The sequence below is a fragment of the Bos mutus genome, chromosome 4 (assembly GCF_027580195.1).
Source record: "Bos mutus isolate GX-2022 chromosome 4, NWIPB_WYAK_1.1, whole genome shotgun sequence".
Taxonomy (NCBI): Eukaryota; Metazoa; Chordata; class Mammalia; order Artiodactyla; family Bovidae; genus Bos; species Bos mutus.
The window spans coordinates 71742908-71758457 of NC_091620.1; the positions used below are offsets into that span (position 1 = coordinate 71742908).

General features: G+C 39.7%; 1 protein-coding gene and 1 long non-coding RNA gene across 2 annotated transcripts in view; one reads left to right on the forward strand and one right to left on the reverse strand.

Moving 5' to 3' along the window:
- The first annotated feature begins 1170 nt into the window (after positions 1–1170).
- The window catches only part of NAMPT (nicotinamide phosphoribosyltransferase), a 40671-nt gene continuing 26291 nt past the window's right edge, over positions 1171–15550 (forward strand). Inside the window, exons 1-4 of the mRNA XM_070369630.1 lie at positions 1171–1460; positions 11547–11703; positions 13159–13262; positions 15282–15410. Coding sequence (XP_070225731.1) covers positions 1404–1460; positions 11547–11703; positions 13159–13262; positions 15282–15410 — 447 coding nt within the window. The 5' untranslated portion in view covers positions 1171–1403. The remainder of the gene's footprint in view (positions 1461–11546; positions 11704–13158; positions 13263–15281; positions 15411–15550) is intronic.
- The window catches only part of LOC138987630 (uncharacterized), a 31899-nt gene continuing 18452 nt past the window's right edge, over positions 2104–15550 (reverse strand). The window contains exon 4 of the long non-coding RNA XR_011464017.1: positions 2104–2230. This is a non-coding gene — a long non-coding RNA (uncharacterized lncRNA). The remainder of the gene's footprint in view (positions 2231–15550) is intronic.

The window sequence follows — 15550 nt, forward strand, 5'->3', positions numbered from 1 at the left end:
ACACGACTGAAGCGACTTAGCAGCAGCAGCAGTGTTCGGACAATGAATCTCTCTCAATTCACAGCCTCCACGTTTACCCTCCATAAAATGAGACTTCCACTAACTTGAATGACAATTGCAAAGTTCATGTACCAGTTTTCATTAAGTTGGTTTTCCCCTGGTAACCTGTGTCTTGTAAAACCTAAATCTTAAAAAAAAAAAAAAAAAACTATTAATCATAGGGACAAAGGAAATCAGTTTTACGCAAAAATGCAACCACGTATGAGAACTACGCAAATGGATGGTCCACGTTTGGCTGAAGTCATCCGACGTCCTTTCATTTGCTTTTGTATTTCCAGTTTGCCAACCCGTTTCCCAAGATTGAGCGATTACAGCGATGACACAAGTCAGTCTCGCACCCTGTCAAAGACTGTGGCCCGTTGCCAATTGCTCCTCGGCAAACTAGACTCAACTGGGTCTTATCCTCTGATTGTCTGTCGGGACTGAATTCAACACCCGAATTTGGGTGCAGGCTATTTTCTCGGGAAAAGTCAAAACATCCTCAAAGGATCAAAGAGCTCAGTCACAGAGGTGGAGGAAAGTGGAGCCAATGAGTCAGGTTAAGCAAACCCCTCAGCCCTTGTTCCTCAGCGCAGCGCTCCAGATTTTAAAGACGGTTAGGAGGACCAGGAGAGACACGAGGGATGAAGGCAAAAGGCTCGATCCTGAATCTGAGCCAGAGACAAAGGTGAGGAACTGCGCGAGGGGGACGGGGAGACGGACAGAGGGAGGCTCCTCAGCCCCCAGCCAGTGGCGTGACTTCAGGAGGACTCAGAAAACGGGCCAGGACTGGGTAAGGATAGGAAGGTGCCAGCGGGGCGGGCGAACAGGCTAATCGTAGGAGTGGCGAGGCTGGGAACGCCCCCCTCCCGGCCCCGCCCCCACCCCGCAGCGTAGGGCCGGGAAACGAAAGCCAAGCGTGCGCATGGGTCACGGGCCGGGGCGGCCCCTCAGCCTCCGGCTTCCCGGGGTGGGCGTCTCCGAGAAAGGCGCGTGCCTCACGTCCTTCCCACCCCGCCCCCTGCTATCTGCGCACGCGCGGCCTCACCCCGCCCCTCGCGTCCCCGGCGGAGCGATGGGACGGGGGCGGGCAGCCGGGGTGAGGAGGCCGCCGGGAGTCCCTAGATTGCCGGCGCGCTCCGCCTCCGCCGCCGCTCCACCGCCGCCGCTTCCCTCGCCGCGTCACGGCTCCCGGGACCGCCCTCCTCTGGCCCCTCCTACTCGCTCCCTTTCCCCCTCCTCTTACCCTCCCCCTCCGACCGATCGGTGACTTAAGCAACGGAGCGCGGTGAAGCCCATTTTTCTCCTTCCTCGCAGCCGCGCCGGGCAGTTCGCGGCGCGCGGCCCCCACGCTCCCGCCCGAGATGAATGCTGCGGCAGAAGCCGAGTTCAATATCCTCCTGGCCACCGACTCATACAAGGTAGAGGCTCGGGGAGGAAGAGGGTGCGTCGGGGAACAGCGCGAGGCTGCGGGGCGGGGGCGGCCGGGCTGGGGTCTTGGCGCTGGGGAAGCCCCGAGGGAAGGCGCGGCGGCGGGCGGGATGGGGCAGGTGAGGCTGGCGCCGCAGTTGGGAAGGAGGCTGATGGAGCAGGGATGGAGGGATGGACGGCAGGAGGCGGGGCCTGGGGGGTGCGTGGTGGGGCGGTGCGGCGAAGGGTTGAGGCGGGCCCGAACCGGTTCCCCGCACTCGCCGCCCGGGGCTCCGGGCAGCTCAGCGGCCCGACGGCCGGGGCGTCACTGGGTGAGCTCACGCCTTCCCCAGGAGTGCGGCCTTTTGGTCCTGGGCCAGGCAGGGCCGGCCTTGGTTAGGGCTTGCCTGAGGAGAGCAGGTCAGTTAGGTAACGGCCCCTGGGATTCCGCCGTGGAAAGAGGGAGTCAGGTTTGAAAAGTAGGGTTTCCCCCGCGGAGCTGAGTCAAGCAAGCTCACCCCTTAGTCGGCAGATGTGTCCCTCCTCGAGGAAGGGGTGGGCGAGGTCTAGTAGGGCTGCTGGAGCCAGCCACGTTCTTCTGCTGGTGGCCCCGGTGCGGAGGACCCTTATCTGTCTGTTCCGGGGAGCCCTGCTCGATTCCCCAGTCCCACTCCATTGGGCTCGGTTTCAAACTCCTTTGCGTCTGGTGATCACTCACACTCCTCATCGTCTGTTGCAAAGGCCGATCTGCCTTTATTCCATTAGAACCACTTTGTGATTTCTGTGAAAAGGAAAGTGAAACACAAGAAGTTTAAAAAAAACTGTAGTTAACCTAGAGAACATGTTGAGAGGACACAGCGTTCTGTTACTATGGCTATTGGACGCTTGTATGTATAGGTGTCCCGATCATTTTATTTGAAACTCACATACATTAATATAGGGAAGAGTGGTTAAAGGGAAATTTGAAGTAAACTGGATTATACTTTACTAACAAGCTTTGTTATCCAGGACACCTAAAAAATGACATGTCAGACTGAAAACTCCACTTTCACAAAATAAGTTTCAGTTTTTACTTGAGCAGCATGGTAGTTTGGAGTATAGCGATTAAAGCATGTTTTCAGATTTTTTTGTTCTTACTTTTAGTTTTTTTCTTAAATATTCCAGTATTTTCGAGAATCCCATTTTACCTCTTTTTTAACTTTTTTTCCTAGCTGGTTTAAGATTCTACTTTTGATAATTAAGGTGGGTTATTATTTAAAGTAGAACCAAGTTTCTTTAAGGAGTGGTCTTTTAAATGGAACTTTAAAATGGAAATCTACACAGTTGCAAGGAGACCATAGTGCTATCAAGGATGGTTTACTTGTGCTTCTCTTGTGGTTACTTAGTTCATGGTATTTTGAGTGTTTATTTAATAGTGATTTTAGAATGGTCTCATTCACAGTTTTCTAAAACTTTATCCCCTTAACTAAATCTTTAAAATAATTTTCAAGTTTTTTAATGTATTAATAACAAGAAAGGTAAGTTTTAACTTTTAAAAACAGTGTGCAAGCTTCTTTAGTTTGTGGCTCCTCTAGCTATTGTATATAAGGAATGTAAAATTGCTTTAACATCAGTTTCCTGGGATGAAAGGTAAGAGTGGTTACCCTAATGTTTTCTAATCTGCTAGCTAGGCATACTTAACAGCACTATTAGAATTTGTACCTATTTAATAAAGTTTATTCCTGTCCATTTCAAGTCAGACCGGTTGGTGTATTTATCCCCTTCCTAATATAAAACCTTTTAAGAAGATTATCATCTTAGTAACTAACATGTTTCATTTCCCACCCTCCCTCCCAAGAAAACCCTCAAGAGGATTCAATCAGGTTGATGTTTTATTATACCAGTGGTTTGCAGCAGTCAGTAAAATAAATTGTGTATTTTACACTTGCAATTTAGTTTTTAAGTTTCATTTTCCTTACATTTTTGGTGGTACTTATAGCCTGTTTCGGAGAAGGCAGTGGCACCCCACTCCAGCACTCTTGCCTGGAAAATCCCATGGACGGAGGAGCCTGGTAGGCTGCAGTCCATAGGGTCGAGAAGAGTCAGACAAGACTGAGCAACTTCACTTTCACTTTTCACATTCATACATTGGAGAAGGAAATGGCAACCCACTCCAGTGTTCTTGCCTGGAGAATCCCAGGGACGGGGGAGTCTGGTGGGCTGCCGTCTATGGGGTCGCACAGAGTCGGACACGACTGAAGTGACTTAGCAGCATAGCCTGTTTATCATTTTTGCTTTTTTTTTTTAATCTTCTTGGATGAAGAGGAGACAGCAACGGTAATCTTGAGTCTAGAAGCAGTAGAATTACACTTCTATTTGGAAATTACCTGAGAAGATTATATACACATCCTTATCAGTACTTACATACTGTTGGCCAGTTAAAGTAGGGAGCTAGCAGCTTTGGTTGTATTGGTGGAACAGAACAGAACAAACTAAATTGTTGATTTGGTTCTTTTGCAAGGGGTGGGTTGGGTAGAACTGAAGTAAGGATAATTGGCTGTCTAGGCACTCTAGAAAGGTATTTTGCAAGTAGATAGAATAATGTCCAAGCACATGACAACATGTAGAAATTTTGTTTTTGCTTGTATCCTTTCCAGACAGTTCAGGACAATTTGGACTAAAGGGGCATTTAAAATATGTATTCATTTCTGTAATCTCTTACTTCATTATACATAATGATAAATGAAGGAAATAGATGAATGTGGTTGTTTCTTCTGTTTTCATCCTGGGTTCTTGTTACAAATGAAAAGGACACTTAATCTTAAGTGTTAACCACTTATATTTTCAAAATGGTTTAAAGAAAATTATCTACTGGGTTATATTTACATTGTGCTAATAAGCCAGCTAAGGAAAGGTGCATTGGGGCTGGCCTTAGCCATTGCGGTGCTAAAAAAGTATTTGGAACATTTTTTTGTAAAGGAAATAAGTCATTTTTTTCCCCACTTATTTCTGGGATGACCACTGATCAGTTTCCAACTAAATGAATCAGTAAAAGATTCATTTATATTCTATTCTTCTTCCCCTTCTATATAGATAATGTCTGTAACAAACTACAGCAGAGAGTAGTTTTACCATTTCTGAACATTCTACCTGTTAGCAGGTTGAAATGGAAGATGTTGTCAATTCAGACTCAGTTGGAAAAAATAAATAACATGCAGTGCAAGAAAGAAATCTCTAAGCAATTTACAGTTTAAGCCACGTCAGACACATAAGTTATGAAATGTGCTGTCCAGTGCGGGTTGCTTCTCCAAAGGTCATTTTAAACTGGTTATCTTGAATTCAACACATTTTCATCCATTAATTAATAAATATTAGAGACCCATTAGGTATTATAATGGGTCCCATCACTTCATGGCAAGTAGATGGGGAAGCAATGGAACAGTGACAGACTTTATTTTGGGGGGCTCCAAAATCACTGTAGATGGTGACTGCAGCCATGAAATTAAAAGACACTTGCTCCTTGGAAGAAAAGTTATAACCAACCTAGACAGCATATTAAATAAGCAGAGACATTACTTTGCCAAAAAATGTCCGTCTAGTCAAAACTGTGGTTTTTCCAGTACTCATATGTATGGATGTGAGAGTTGGACTGTAAAGAAAGCTGAGCACCAAAGAATTGATGCTTTTGAACTGTGGTGTTGGAGAAGACTTGAGAGTCCCTTGGACTGAAATGAGGTCCAACCAGTCTATCCTAAAGGAAATCAGTCCTGAATATTCATTGAAAGGACTGATGCTGAAGCTGAAACTCCAATACTTTGGCCACCTGATGCAAAGAACTGACTCATTTGAAAAGACCCTGATCCTGGCAGAGATTGAAGGCGGGAGAAGAAGGGGATGATAGAGGATGAGATGGTTGGAAGGCATCACAGATTGGATGGACATGAGTTTGAGTAAGCTCCGGGAGTTAGTGATGGACAGGTGGGCCTGGCATGCTGCAGTCCATGGAATCGCAAAGAGTTGGACAGGACTGAGCAACTGAACTGAACTGAGGTATTATAAAAGACAAAAGATGTCCATTACAATCTAAGATGGGTGAAAGTTGATTTTAGAAAAGTTACAAAAGGCTGTATGATTTATGTATGGTGATTAAGCACCCAAGGTAGCTTTTTGAAAAACAGCTTGCTTCCTCATAAGTGGCAGAATAACAAATCTTATTTGGGCATTTTGGGGTTAAAGATTTGGGGCTAGATGACAATCATTCCTATGGGTAAGTTAGTCCTGCCTCAGACTTGAGCTACCAGTGTCTTCCTCTGAACTGTTCCCTGTTTTTCAAAGTTGCTTCTCCTTCACCAATTCTGGACACTTAAGTATGGTTAAAACAGCTCCAGTGGCAGCCTAAACCCTGTGAGAAGTGTGGTCCTGCTGCAGTTTGTATGTCAGAGAGCACCTGTGCATTCTTAGGATAGCGTTTTCCCAGTAAGTTTTATATTATGAATTACAGGAAAAACCCAGGCAACAGAAATAAAATCCTATATGTAAATCATGAATATACTTCATAGAAAAACTGGATGAGGCCAGTAATAATTGTAGAGTATCTTGCAAAACAAAAATACCAGAAACTGATAGCCTTTTTGTCAGTTTATGAAATCTCTCTTAAAGGTGTGCCAAGAAAAGGTGCAAGTTGCTAGGAATTCTACCAGAGTCAAGGGAAGAGGCAGCATAATGATAATGGCTGGTTTTATCATTTCTCCCCTTCACTAAAATAATATAATCCCCAAATCCTTAAATTGTATTTTGATGTTAGTAGTGCTTTATAAGCCAAATAGCAATGAGTCATTTTCTGGAGCAACAGAAGGACAGGGGTTGAGAAATCCTGAATAATATTGAAAAGAAGAAAAAATCCATTATGATTTTTGCTGTTTCTGGCTCATTACTTTTGAAAAGGTAGAGAGTCTTAATAAGTGCCTCCTACAAATGCCCTTAGATATTACACAGGTAACATAGCTTCATTTGTGACTTCGAGTCTGTTACTCCATATGCTCTTATATACACATGGTAGTGTTGAAATGTTGGCTTGTGATTATTTCTTAGTGATTATAACTGTGAAAGTAGGTTAGTAGTAGTTACCTTTGGTCATGTGATACCAATGTGGGAGGAAAGCTCTTGGAAATATATTATGTCAACCTTATAGGAAATCTAGAGAAGCTCAGGAGAAAAGTATACTTTGCTCTCACAGAAAAACTCTATGCAACTGTAATACTTCTCATATTTCTCTTGAACTGTCATACATGGTTAATTGACACTGGGAGTGCAGTTTTTAGAAGCTTATTTTTTCATGAAGTAAAATCAACCACATAACTGAAATTTAGATTTATTAGAAGAGCTACATTTTCCCTTGTGTCTCTGTTCTTCATCACACATATATTTATGTGCTGGCGGGATTCTGTTAGTTGCAAGAAGGCTATGTCAGTTTAAGAAACATTTTTAGGGGTAGTCTTTGTGGAGAATATTAAGAGAAATTTGTTATTTTCTCATTTTATAAATTTAAATTTATTGTACAGCCATTTTCTCAAGTGGTGGAAGTTCAAGGCAGTGCTGAAAAATAATATGATTTAAGAGTGCTCTTTTGGCAGGTCACTTAATTTTGAATATTATGAAGCTTTTTGTTAGTGTTTACTTACCATACTTAAAACTAAGCTCTTGATTTCCCTACCCAGTCCTTCCATGCCTTTCCTCGTCTCAGCAAATGGCACCATTATTCACTCAGTTGCTCAAGCCAAAAATCTAGGCAACATCATAAAATTCTCCCCCTCTTTATTCCCAAATCTAATCTATCAGCCTACTTCTTCAAAGATATTGAGTCATCATCTCTCACCTGATCTGAGTTTTGGCAATAGTCTCTTACTGATACTCCTGCATCCACTCAGGTCACCCTGTAATCTACTCTCCACCTCTGCCAGGCTTGTCAAATGTGAATCAGATCATAATCACTCTAGCCTAAAGCATACCAGTGGCTTCCCCACTTGAGGTAGCCTGTGAGTCTTATGTGATCTTGTCCCTGCATCTCTCTCTGACTTCATGTACCTCCTCCTCATTCTCTAAGCACCAACCACAGTGGTCTTCATTTCTGTTCTGACCCTGAAGTCAAAATATTTCCTATTTCCTTGTCATTTAGATCTTGTTCACATGTCACTATCTCAGAAGAAGCCTTCCTGGCCTCCTATTTAGTCTCCCATGCCTTAATTTTTCATAGCATCCATCTAGCTCTGAAATTATGTTATGACCTCTCGGCCCTCACTTGGAGAAGGCAATGGCACCCCACTCCAGTACTCTTGCCTGGAAAATCCCATGGATGGAAGAGCCTGGTAGGCTGCAGTCCATGGGGTCGCTAAGAGTCGGACACGACTGAGCGTCTTCACTTTCACTTTTCACTTTCATGCTTTGGAGAAGGAAATGGCAACCCACTCCAGTGTTCTTGCCTGGAGAATCCCAGGGACGAGGGAACCTGGTGGGCTACTGTCTATGGGGTCGCACAGAGTCGGACATGACTGAAGTGACTTAGCAGCAGCAGCAGTAGCAGCAGCCCTCACTAGCCCAGTGAGACTAGGGACTATGTCAGTCTATTTTACTTCCCCATCCTTAGCATCTGAACCAGTGCCTGATTACACAGCAGGTAGAGTATATATTTGTGAATGAATTAACTGTTTATAAAATAAAAATGTATTGATTTGAATTTCTGCTATATCATCTCATTTTCTGATAAAAGTTCCAAGGGGCTTAGGGTGACAAGTTTAGCAGAAATGAAGTTTAGTAAAATGAAGAGGACAGTAAACTTAGCACAACTAAAATGAGCTATTTTAGAAAATATTTACCAAGAAGCTCTGTTTAAAAAATTTTTTCCCATTTAAACAATGTATATGCCAGTATATAAACAGATCGGAACATACTATTATATTTTATTCTTTTCAAATATATTGGCTGTTAGTAAGTGGTTGATAGTAAATTGTTCCATAGTTAATTGCCAGAGAGTTTGCTTATTGTTTAGCTGAATTCTTAAATAGTTCTCTTAAGTTTCTCCAAAGATTTTAGAAGTCATACGTTATATCTAACTAAGCCTAGACAACTTTGTATTTTTAATGTTTGTTTTCAGAGAGACATTCTGAATACTTACGCAAAGGTTTTAAGTACCATAATTAAAGAACACAACTGAAGTAAAGCTTTAAAATTATATAAACGTATTTCATTATTGTCCATAACAGGAACTGTATTTGTAGGATGGAAAATCTTTAGTATACTTTTAAACCAAGGTGGAATTAAATAGCTTAGGTACATTTCCATTTAGCTTTTGACTGCTTGGTCTACTCAGAAGAAGAAAATAATTCATTTGCCTTCTAATACTTTTAAATCTGATATAGAAAAAGTAAACTATTATAAACTATTAAAGGTGCACCATTAAGTATGTGAACCTTGAAAAAGGTCCAATAACTACTGAGTCACAACTGTGAATCTTTGTTCAAATTTTACTTCATCAGAGCTGACTTTTCTCCCACCTCACTGCTTATTCCCACTAAGGAAATTGGAGTTATTTAGATTGTAAACTGGACATTTTCATTTTTATATACATGTATATAAAATGTATATATTTATATGTATACATATATACATTGTGTACATTTTCAAGTGGTGATATCTTTTTCTAACCAGTTTCTTAAGTAGTTAAAGTAGTAATCATTTATTACTGTGATCATCATGCCTATATATACATATGCATGTTTTTGCATTTTAATGAATCAGCTAATAGACTTAATTGCTCTGGATTTTGTATTGGCTTGGAGAAGGAAATGGCAACCCACTCCAGTATTCTTGCCTGGAGAATCCCAGGGACAGAGGAGCCTGGTGGGCTGCTGTCTATGGGTTGCACAGAGTCAGACATGACTGAAGCGACTTAGCAGCAGCAGCCTCTGTATTAGCTACTTCACTGAACTACTTTTTAAATCTGAAATTTACACTGGCATCAGCCCCTGAGTTCTAACTTTAAAAAACTGACATGTACTTCTAGGGTTTTTTTGTTTTTGTTTTGGCCTCGCCATGCAGCATGTGGGCTTTCCTGATGGCTCAGATGGTAAAGAATCTGCCTGCAGTGCAGGAGACCCAGTTTCAATCCCTGGTTTGGGAAGATCTCTGGAGAAGGAAATGGCACCATACTCCAGTGTTCTTGCCTGGAGAAGTCCGTGGACAGAGGAGCCTGGCAGGCTAGGGTCCATAGGATCGCAGAGAGTCAGACATGACTGAGTGACTAACACACATGCACATGAGGAACCTTTGTTCCCTGATCAGGGGTCAAACCTATACCCCCTGTGGTGGAAGCACAGCGTCCTAACCACTGGACTGCTGGGGAAGTCCCTATGCTAGGTTTTGATGAAGCTTCCATATACCTTGTAATATATAGATAACTGCCTGTGTGTGTTCAGTCCAACTCTTTGAGACCCCATGGACTATAGCCTGCCAGGCTTCTCTACCCATGGAATTTTCCAGGTAGGAATACTGGAGTGGGTTGCCATTTCCATCTCCAGGGGATCTTTCTGATCCGGGGATCTAACCTGCGTCTCTTGCGGCTCCTGCATTGGCAAGGGGTTTCTTTATACCACTGCATCATAGATGAGCAAAACAGAAAGTTGCAACTCTTACCTGACTTAGGCAACAGACCACGTATTAACAATAAAGATTCACCTCCAAGGTTACCTGTAAGCAGCATCAGGGGGCTATTAGACAGAGTTGTAAGTTGCTTCAATGAGAAAGGAAACATATTTTAAACATTTGTGACTTTTTTTCTTTCTGTATTCATTTTAGAGTTTTTGTGTTAAGCCACAAAGATTCTTTAGGTTAAAGCCAAGTTTTACTTGGATTGAGATTGTGCAGCCAAACAGGGAAAACATTAGTTTTTCTGAAACTTGAGATCAGAAGTAAACAGGGAAAATGGTTTATGTCCACAGCAGTCGTCCATGAAACTCATCTGCAAACATTTATTCCACCATTACCCTGACTCATCACCCTATCTGTAAGCTTTAAGGCATTATTATTCCTATTTTTTCAAATAGGAAAATACACAGTATTCTTCTAGTTGTTTTTTATTGGTAAAATATTGTAACCATATTAAAATGTAATAAATTCAGATTATAATGAACACAGAAAACAAAAACAAATTTTCAACAGTGGCTCTTACCTAAATTCATGGAAAAGAGATTTGTAATAACACCTCTTCATATCTTTAAATCCACAAGGATTTAATGTTGTAATTGTATAGGCATATATTTTGCAATTCAGAGGTGGTTTGAGAAAAAATTACAGAACAGGGTATTTTTTTCCACTGCTGCTGCTGTTGCTTTCATCCAGGTTTTCACAGTGTCACTATGAAGACTAGAAGAGATCGTTTCCAGTACCTCACTATGCAGATGGAGAGCCTGAAGAAGTCATTGACTATTGACTTGATGAGCGTTCCACACTTAAATAGTACCAGTACCAAATTCTGCTTTCAGTTCATTCTTGTATGTTGTATATCCCCCCAGGCAGCTGCTTCTCTTTCCCAAATGAAGACTGTTCACCAAGAGTAAACGAGATACCTTTTTTTTATTTTTCTCCCCAAGTGTCCGGTTCTATAGAGGCTATGTACTTCCTTAAATCCAGTCTGTTTATAAAAATTTATACTCGCCTGTGATTTTGAATTTAAGATACCGAAGTATTAACAGTGTCTTAATCATAATGGGGCTTCCCTGGTGGCTTGGTGCTAAAGGACCCATCTGCCAATGCAGGAGACATGGATTCAGTCCCTGGATGGAGAAGATCCCCTGGAGAAGGAAATGGCAACCCACTCCAGTATTCTTGCCTAGGAAATCCCATGGACAGAGGAGCCTGGCGGGCTACAGTCCATAAGGTTGCAAAAGAGTCGGACATGACTTAGCAACTAAACAACAATAAGCACGATACTTACTTTTTATTCTTTATCACCGGAAAAGAAGCTCATCAATAGCAAATCAGTATATTTTATCTAGTTTTTACATAATTTCAAGTTATTCTGTTCTTCTGGTATTTTCTAATTCAAGTATTTCTCTTTCATATAGGTTACTCACTATAAACAGTACCCACCCAACACAAGCAAAGTTTATTCCTACTTTGAATGCCGTGAAAAGAAGACCGAAAACTCGAAAATAAGGAAGGTGAAATATGAGGAAACAGTATTTTATGGATTACAGTACATTCTTCATAAGTATTTAAAAGGTATTGCTTTTCCTAATATGTTTAAAATACTGTTTTCATATACCTCTTCATAGTTGTTCTCCTATACTGTCATATTTTATTATTTGAAGTAACTTTTTGAAGAGTCTAATTTTGATATTAATTACATTAGGGGTTCTTTTGAAATTTTTAGCAATCTGTTAATTTGAAAGCATTAAATTGTATAATTTGTATGTACTTGGTGGTCTAAATAGGAGAGAGATTTTCTGAAACTAATAAGCTTGGGAAGAAATTTAGAGAAGTGAATAATTTTCTGAGAGTCATCTGGTTTGTTGGCAGACTTTAGTCACTAATTCAAAATAAAGGATTTGTCACTGACCTGGAAACTCATTTTGAGTTGTGATAGCAGTTAGAATATGTTTATGCTAGTCAGTTTTACCTTAAAGGCCTATGTTTCAAAACTACTTGTAACTGTAGAGTTAGTCTCAAATGCATTTTAAAGAAGCAGAATCCCCAAAATAATTTTTGTACTTTATTACTTGGAAGTCCATTTGGAGGGTGGGGAAATAGTTCCAAAGGTTTCTATACATTTTGGAAAACTTCATTTTTACCTTTTCAAATAAACGTAATCTCAGAATTGAATACAGATTAAGTTGAATTTTATGCAGATAATTTTTTCTGTAACATTGGCAGTTTTAAGATTAGATAGTTGAGATATGTTGTGCTATTGAAAATATACTTGGATATCAAAAGTACTTCATTACAACACAATTACCCAAGATGTTTTAAATAAGTTTACTAGTGATCTTATTTAGAGAGTTACCAAAGACTAATGTTACACTTCAATTTCCTTCAGCTTAAAAGCTTTATAAAGTGTTATTTATTATTAATTACAGCTAAAATATATGGCTTGTTATAGGCCAGCATTCTAAGAACTTTTATTCAGATGTCATAACTCATTTAGTTCTCACAACCACACTATAAGTAGGTATTATTCTCATTTGATAGATAAAGTTAGCTAAAGGTGTATGGGGGGGCGGGGGTGGCAACAACGTAGAAACTGTGAAAATTATTGGATTGTCAGCCTCCAAAGATATACTTTATGAATAAAGTAAACAGGTTAACCTGGAAACCACATGTCAAAGGCTTACTCTCAAATCTGAAGACTGTATAAATTAACACAGGTTTTTAAAAAATCTCCCTAGAAGTGAATTTGTTACTGTAATTTAAAATATATATACATACACACATATAAAAATCTCTTCTACTGCAAATTTGTTTTTCACATAATTAACTTTTATGCTTCTGCTTATGAGTGGTTGGAAGTGCAGATTCCTTTTCTGACTGCTGTTGACTCTGGGTAAATCATTTAACCTCTCAGTTCTTGTTTTTTAATCTATAGAATGTGTGAAATAGCTAGAGACATTAATCCTATGACAACTCAGCAATTCACAGCATGCCTTCAGAAATGTAAACAGGAGATGTTTATTTTTTTAGGTAAAGTAGTGACCAAAGAGAAGATCCAAGAAGCCAAAGAGGTATACAGAGAGCATTTCCAAGATGATGTCTTTAATGAAAAGGGATGGAACTACATTCTTGAGGTAAAAAATGTGTATTTTGTATTTTGGTTTTACTTTTAGTTCAAAATTTCTTGCCAGAATTTGAATAGAAGATTAGGCTATACAGTTGATCTTTGAAAACCAGGTTCGAGTTGCACAGGTCCACTTCTACATGGAGTATCTTTCAGTAGTAAATACTACAGCACTACAAGCCTGCAGTTGGTTGAATCTGCAGATGCAGAACCACAGATACAGAGGAATTGCGGTTACAGAGGCTGGCTGTAAGTAATACAGTAATACTGTAAGTAAGGCTGACTGGATTTTCGACCGTTGGCAGGGGGTGCCTCTAACCCCCACATCGTTCAAGGATCAGCTATAATTACAACTATTGTCTGTATGGGAACCTATAACTAATATCTATTTAGATATTCTTGTGAGAAGTTAAAGGTACGTTTAATTGTTTTTCCTCATGATTAGTATCAAGAATCTATAGCATGTCTAAGCAGTTTGATACAATATGTATTACAGTTTAAATAACTAGCAAATCAGAAAGGTGATTTAATCCTTTATCTGAAAATACATATGATTAAGAAAGGGCGTGGGGCAACTTGAAAGTTTGAGCCTATTTTCTGGACTATAGAATACCTAAGAAAATAGATGGTATGAATCTATCACTATACAATTCTAGGACATTTCCTTTACTGAATAGTTAAAATAGTTTGGTACAGATCTGTGAAATGAATTTTCATTCTTTATTGTACTGTAATATCCTATCTAACACATTTGGATTCCTTGCTTAAACTTTTGGGCATCCAAAGACATGGAAATTGAGTTAAAAGTTGAATTGTCCCCTGGCCGTTTTCTATATTACATAGATAGGTGGAGAATGGGATCTACTGACATCTTTCCATGTTAATTATCTCTAAAATGAATGTGTTTTTCATTGTAAACTACCAAACACAAAGTGATAAGAAATGCTTTAACTTTCATGCCTATATTGTAATACTGAATTTTACTATTTGGTAATTTTGGCTCCATGAAGAAGTTGGGTAAGCTATCTGCTAGTTTTCCATATCTTAAGTAAGGTCAGTAAAATCTATTGGCTAACTACCTCATTTAACTCATTTGATTTGTTTTGAGGATAACAATTATGGTTAAGTTAGATGCTGTACTTAGTAATATAATTCTCAGTCGTCAAGGTGGTAAATCTTTTCATTTTATATTCAGAGAATCTTAGGGATTCATAGATTCTCTAGAAATAATCTTGTATAATCCGATTTTACAAGCATAGAATCTGAGACCTCGAGAATCGTGAATTTTTTTTTTTTTTTAATCTAGTTATCTTGTCCCAAATCACGTAAACTGCCAGGATTTCTGAAACAACCTACCTTACTAGCCAAAAGTTAACCAGCTTTTAACTTTAAAAAAGGGGAGGCTTAATTAAGTATCTAGTAACATGTAGCTACTATATCCTCAGCCTAATCTGGGAGAGACTTGTTGCTCTTGGATGTTGATTGCAAAAGTTCTAGAAACTATACTTAGTTAGTCTACTACCAAAATAGTGTGAGGTCTACTGCCAGTATAGAGAAAACCTATTCAAGATTCTTCTACTGGCAGAGAGTTCTTTTCTTTTTTAGTTTGTTCATTTTATTTTGCTCTCTAACAGCAGTTCATTATTTAATCTTCCAGTCATTAGCCTTTCTTTGATGGAAAAGAAGACTACTTAGAAGAAAGATAGTGCTCTTAGAATATGTTGGAATAAACTCTTTGAAGGGGAAAGAAGAGGAAAACAACTTTGTTTTGAAATTATCTTCAAGTGACAATTTTTCTTAGCAAAAGTACTTTGACAGCATAAAATTTTAAAAATGAGTAATACTAAACTGTTAATCATAATAGCTAATTTTATTTCAGGAGGATAAACATATTCTGACCATATTACTAGCAATATAGTAAGATCTACAATTGTAATTTCTCTGACAGTAAGTTTAGCTTCTGTAAAATATGTAATGGTAATGGTGTACCATCTGTTGAATGAATAATTTCATTATTGTCTTTTACCAGAAATATGATGGGCATCTTCCAATAGAAGTAAAAGCTGTTCCTGAGGGCTCTGTCATTCCGAGAGGAAATGTTCTCTTCACAGTGGAAAACACAGATCCGGAGTGTTACTGGCTTACAAACTGGGTTGAGGTGAATTGTTTTTTGTTTTGCTTTTCATTCTTAACATTAATTGTAGATGTAAAAACCATTCAACTGGAATTCTAGTTTAAAAATTGCTACTAATGAAGTTTATGTAACCTCCTACCACTTCATAAACCTCTCAGGCCTCA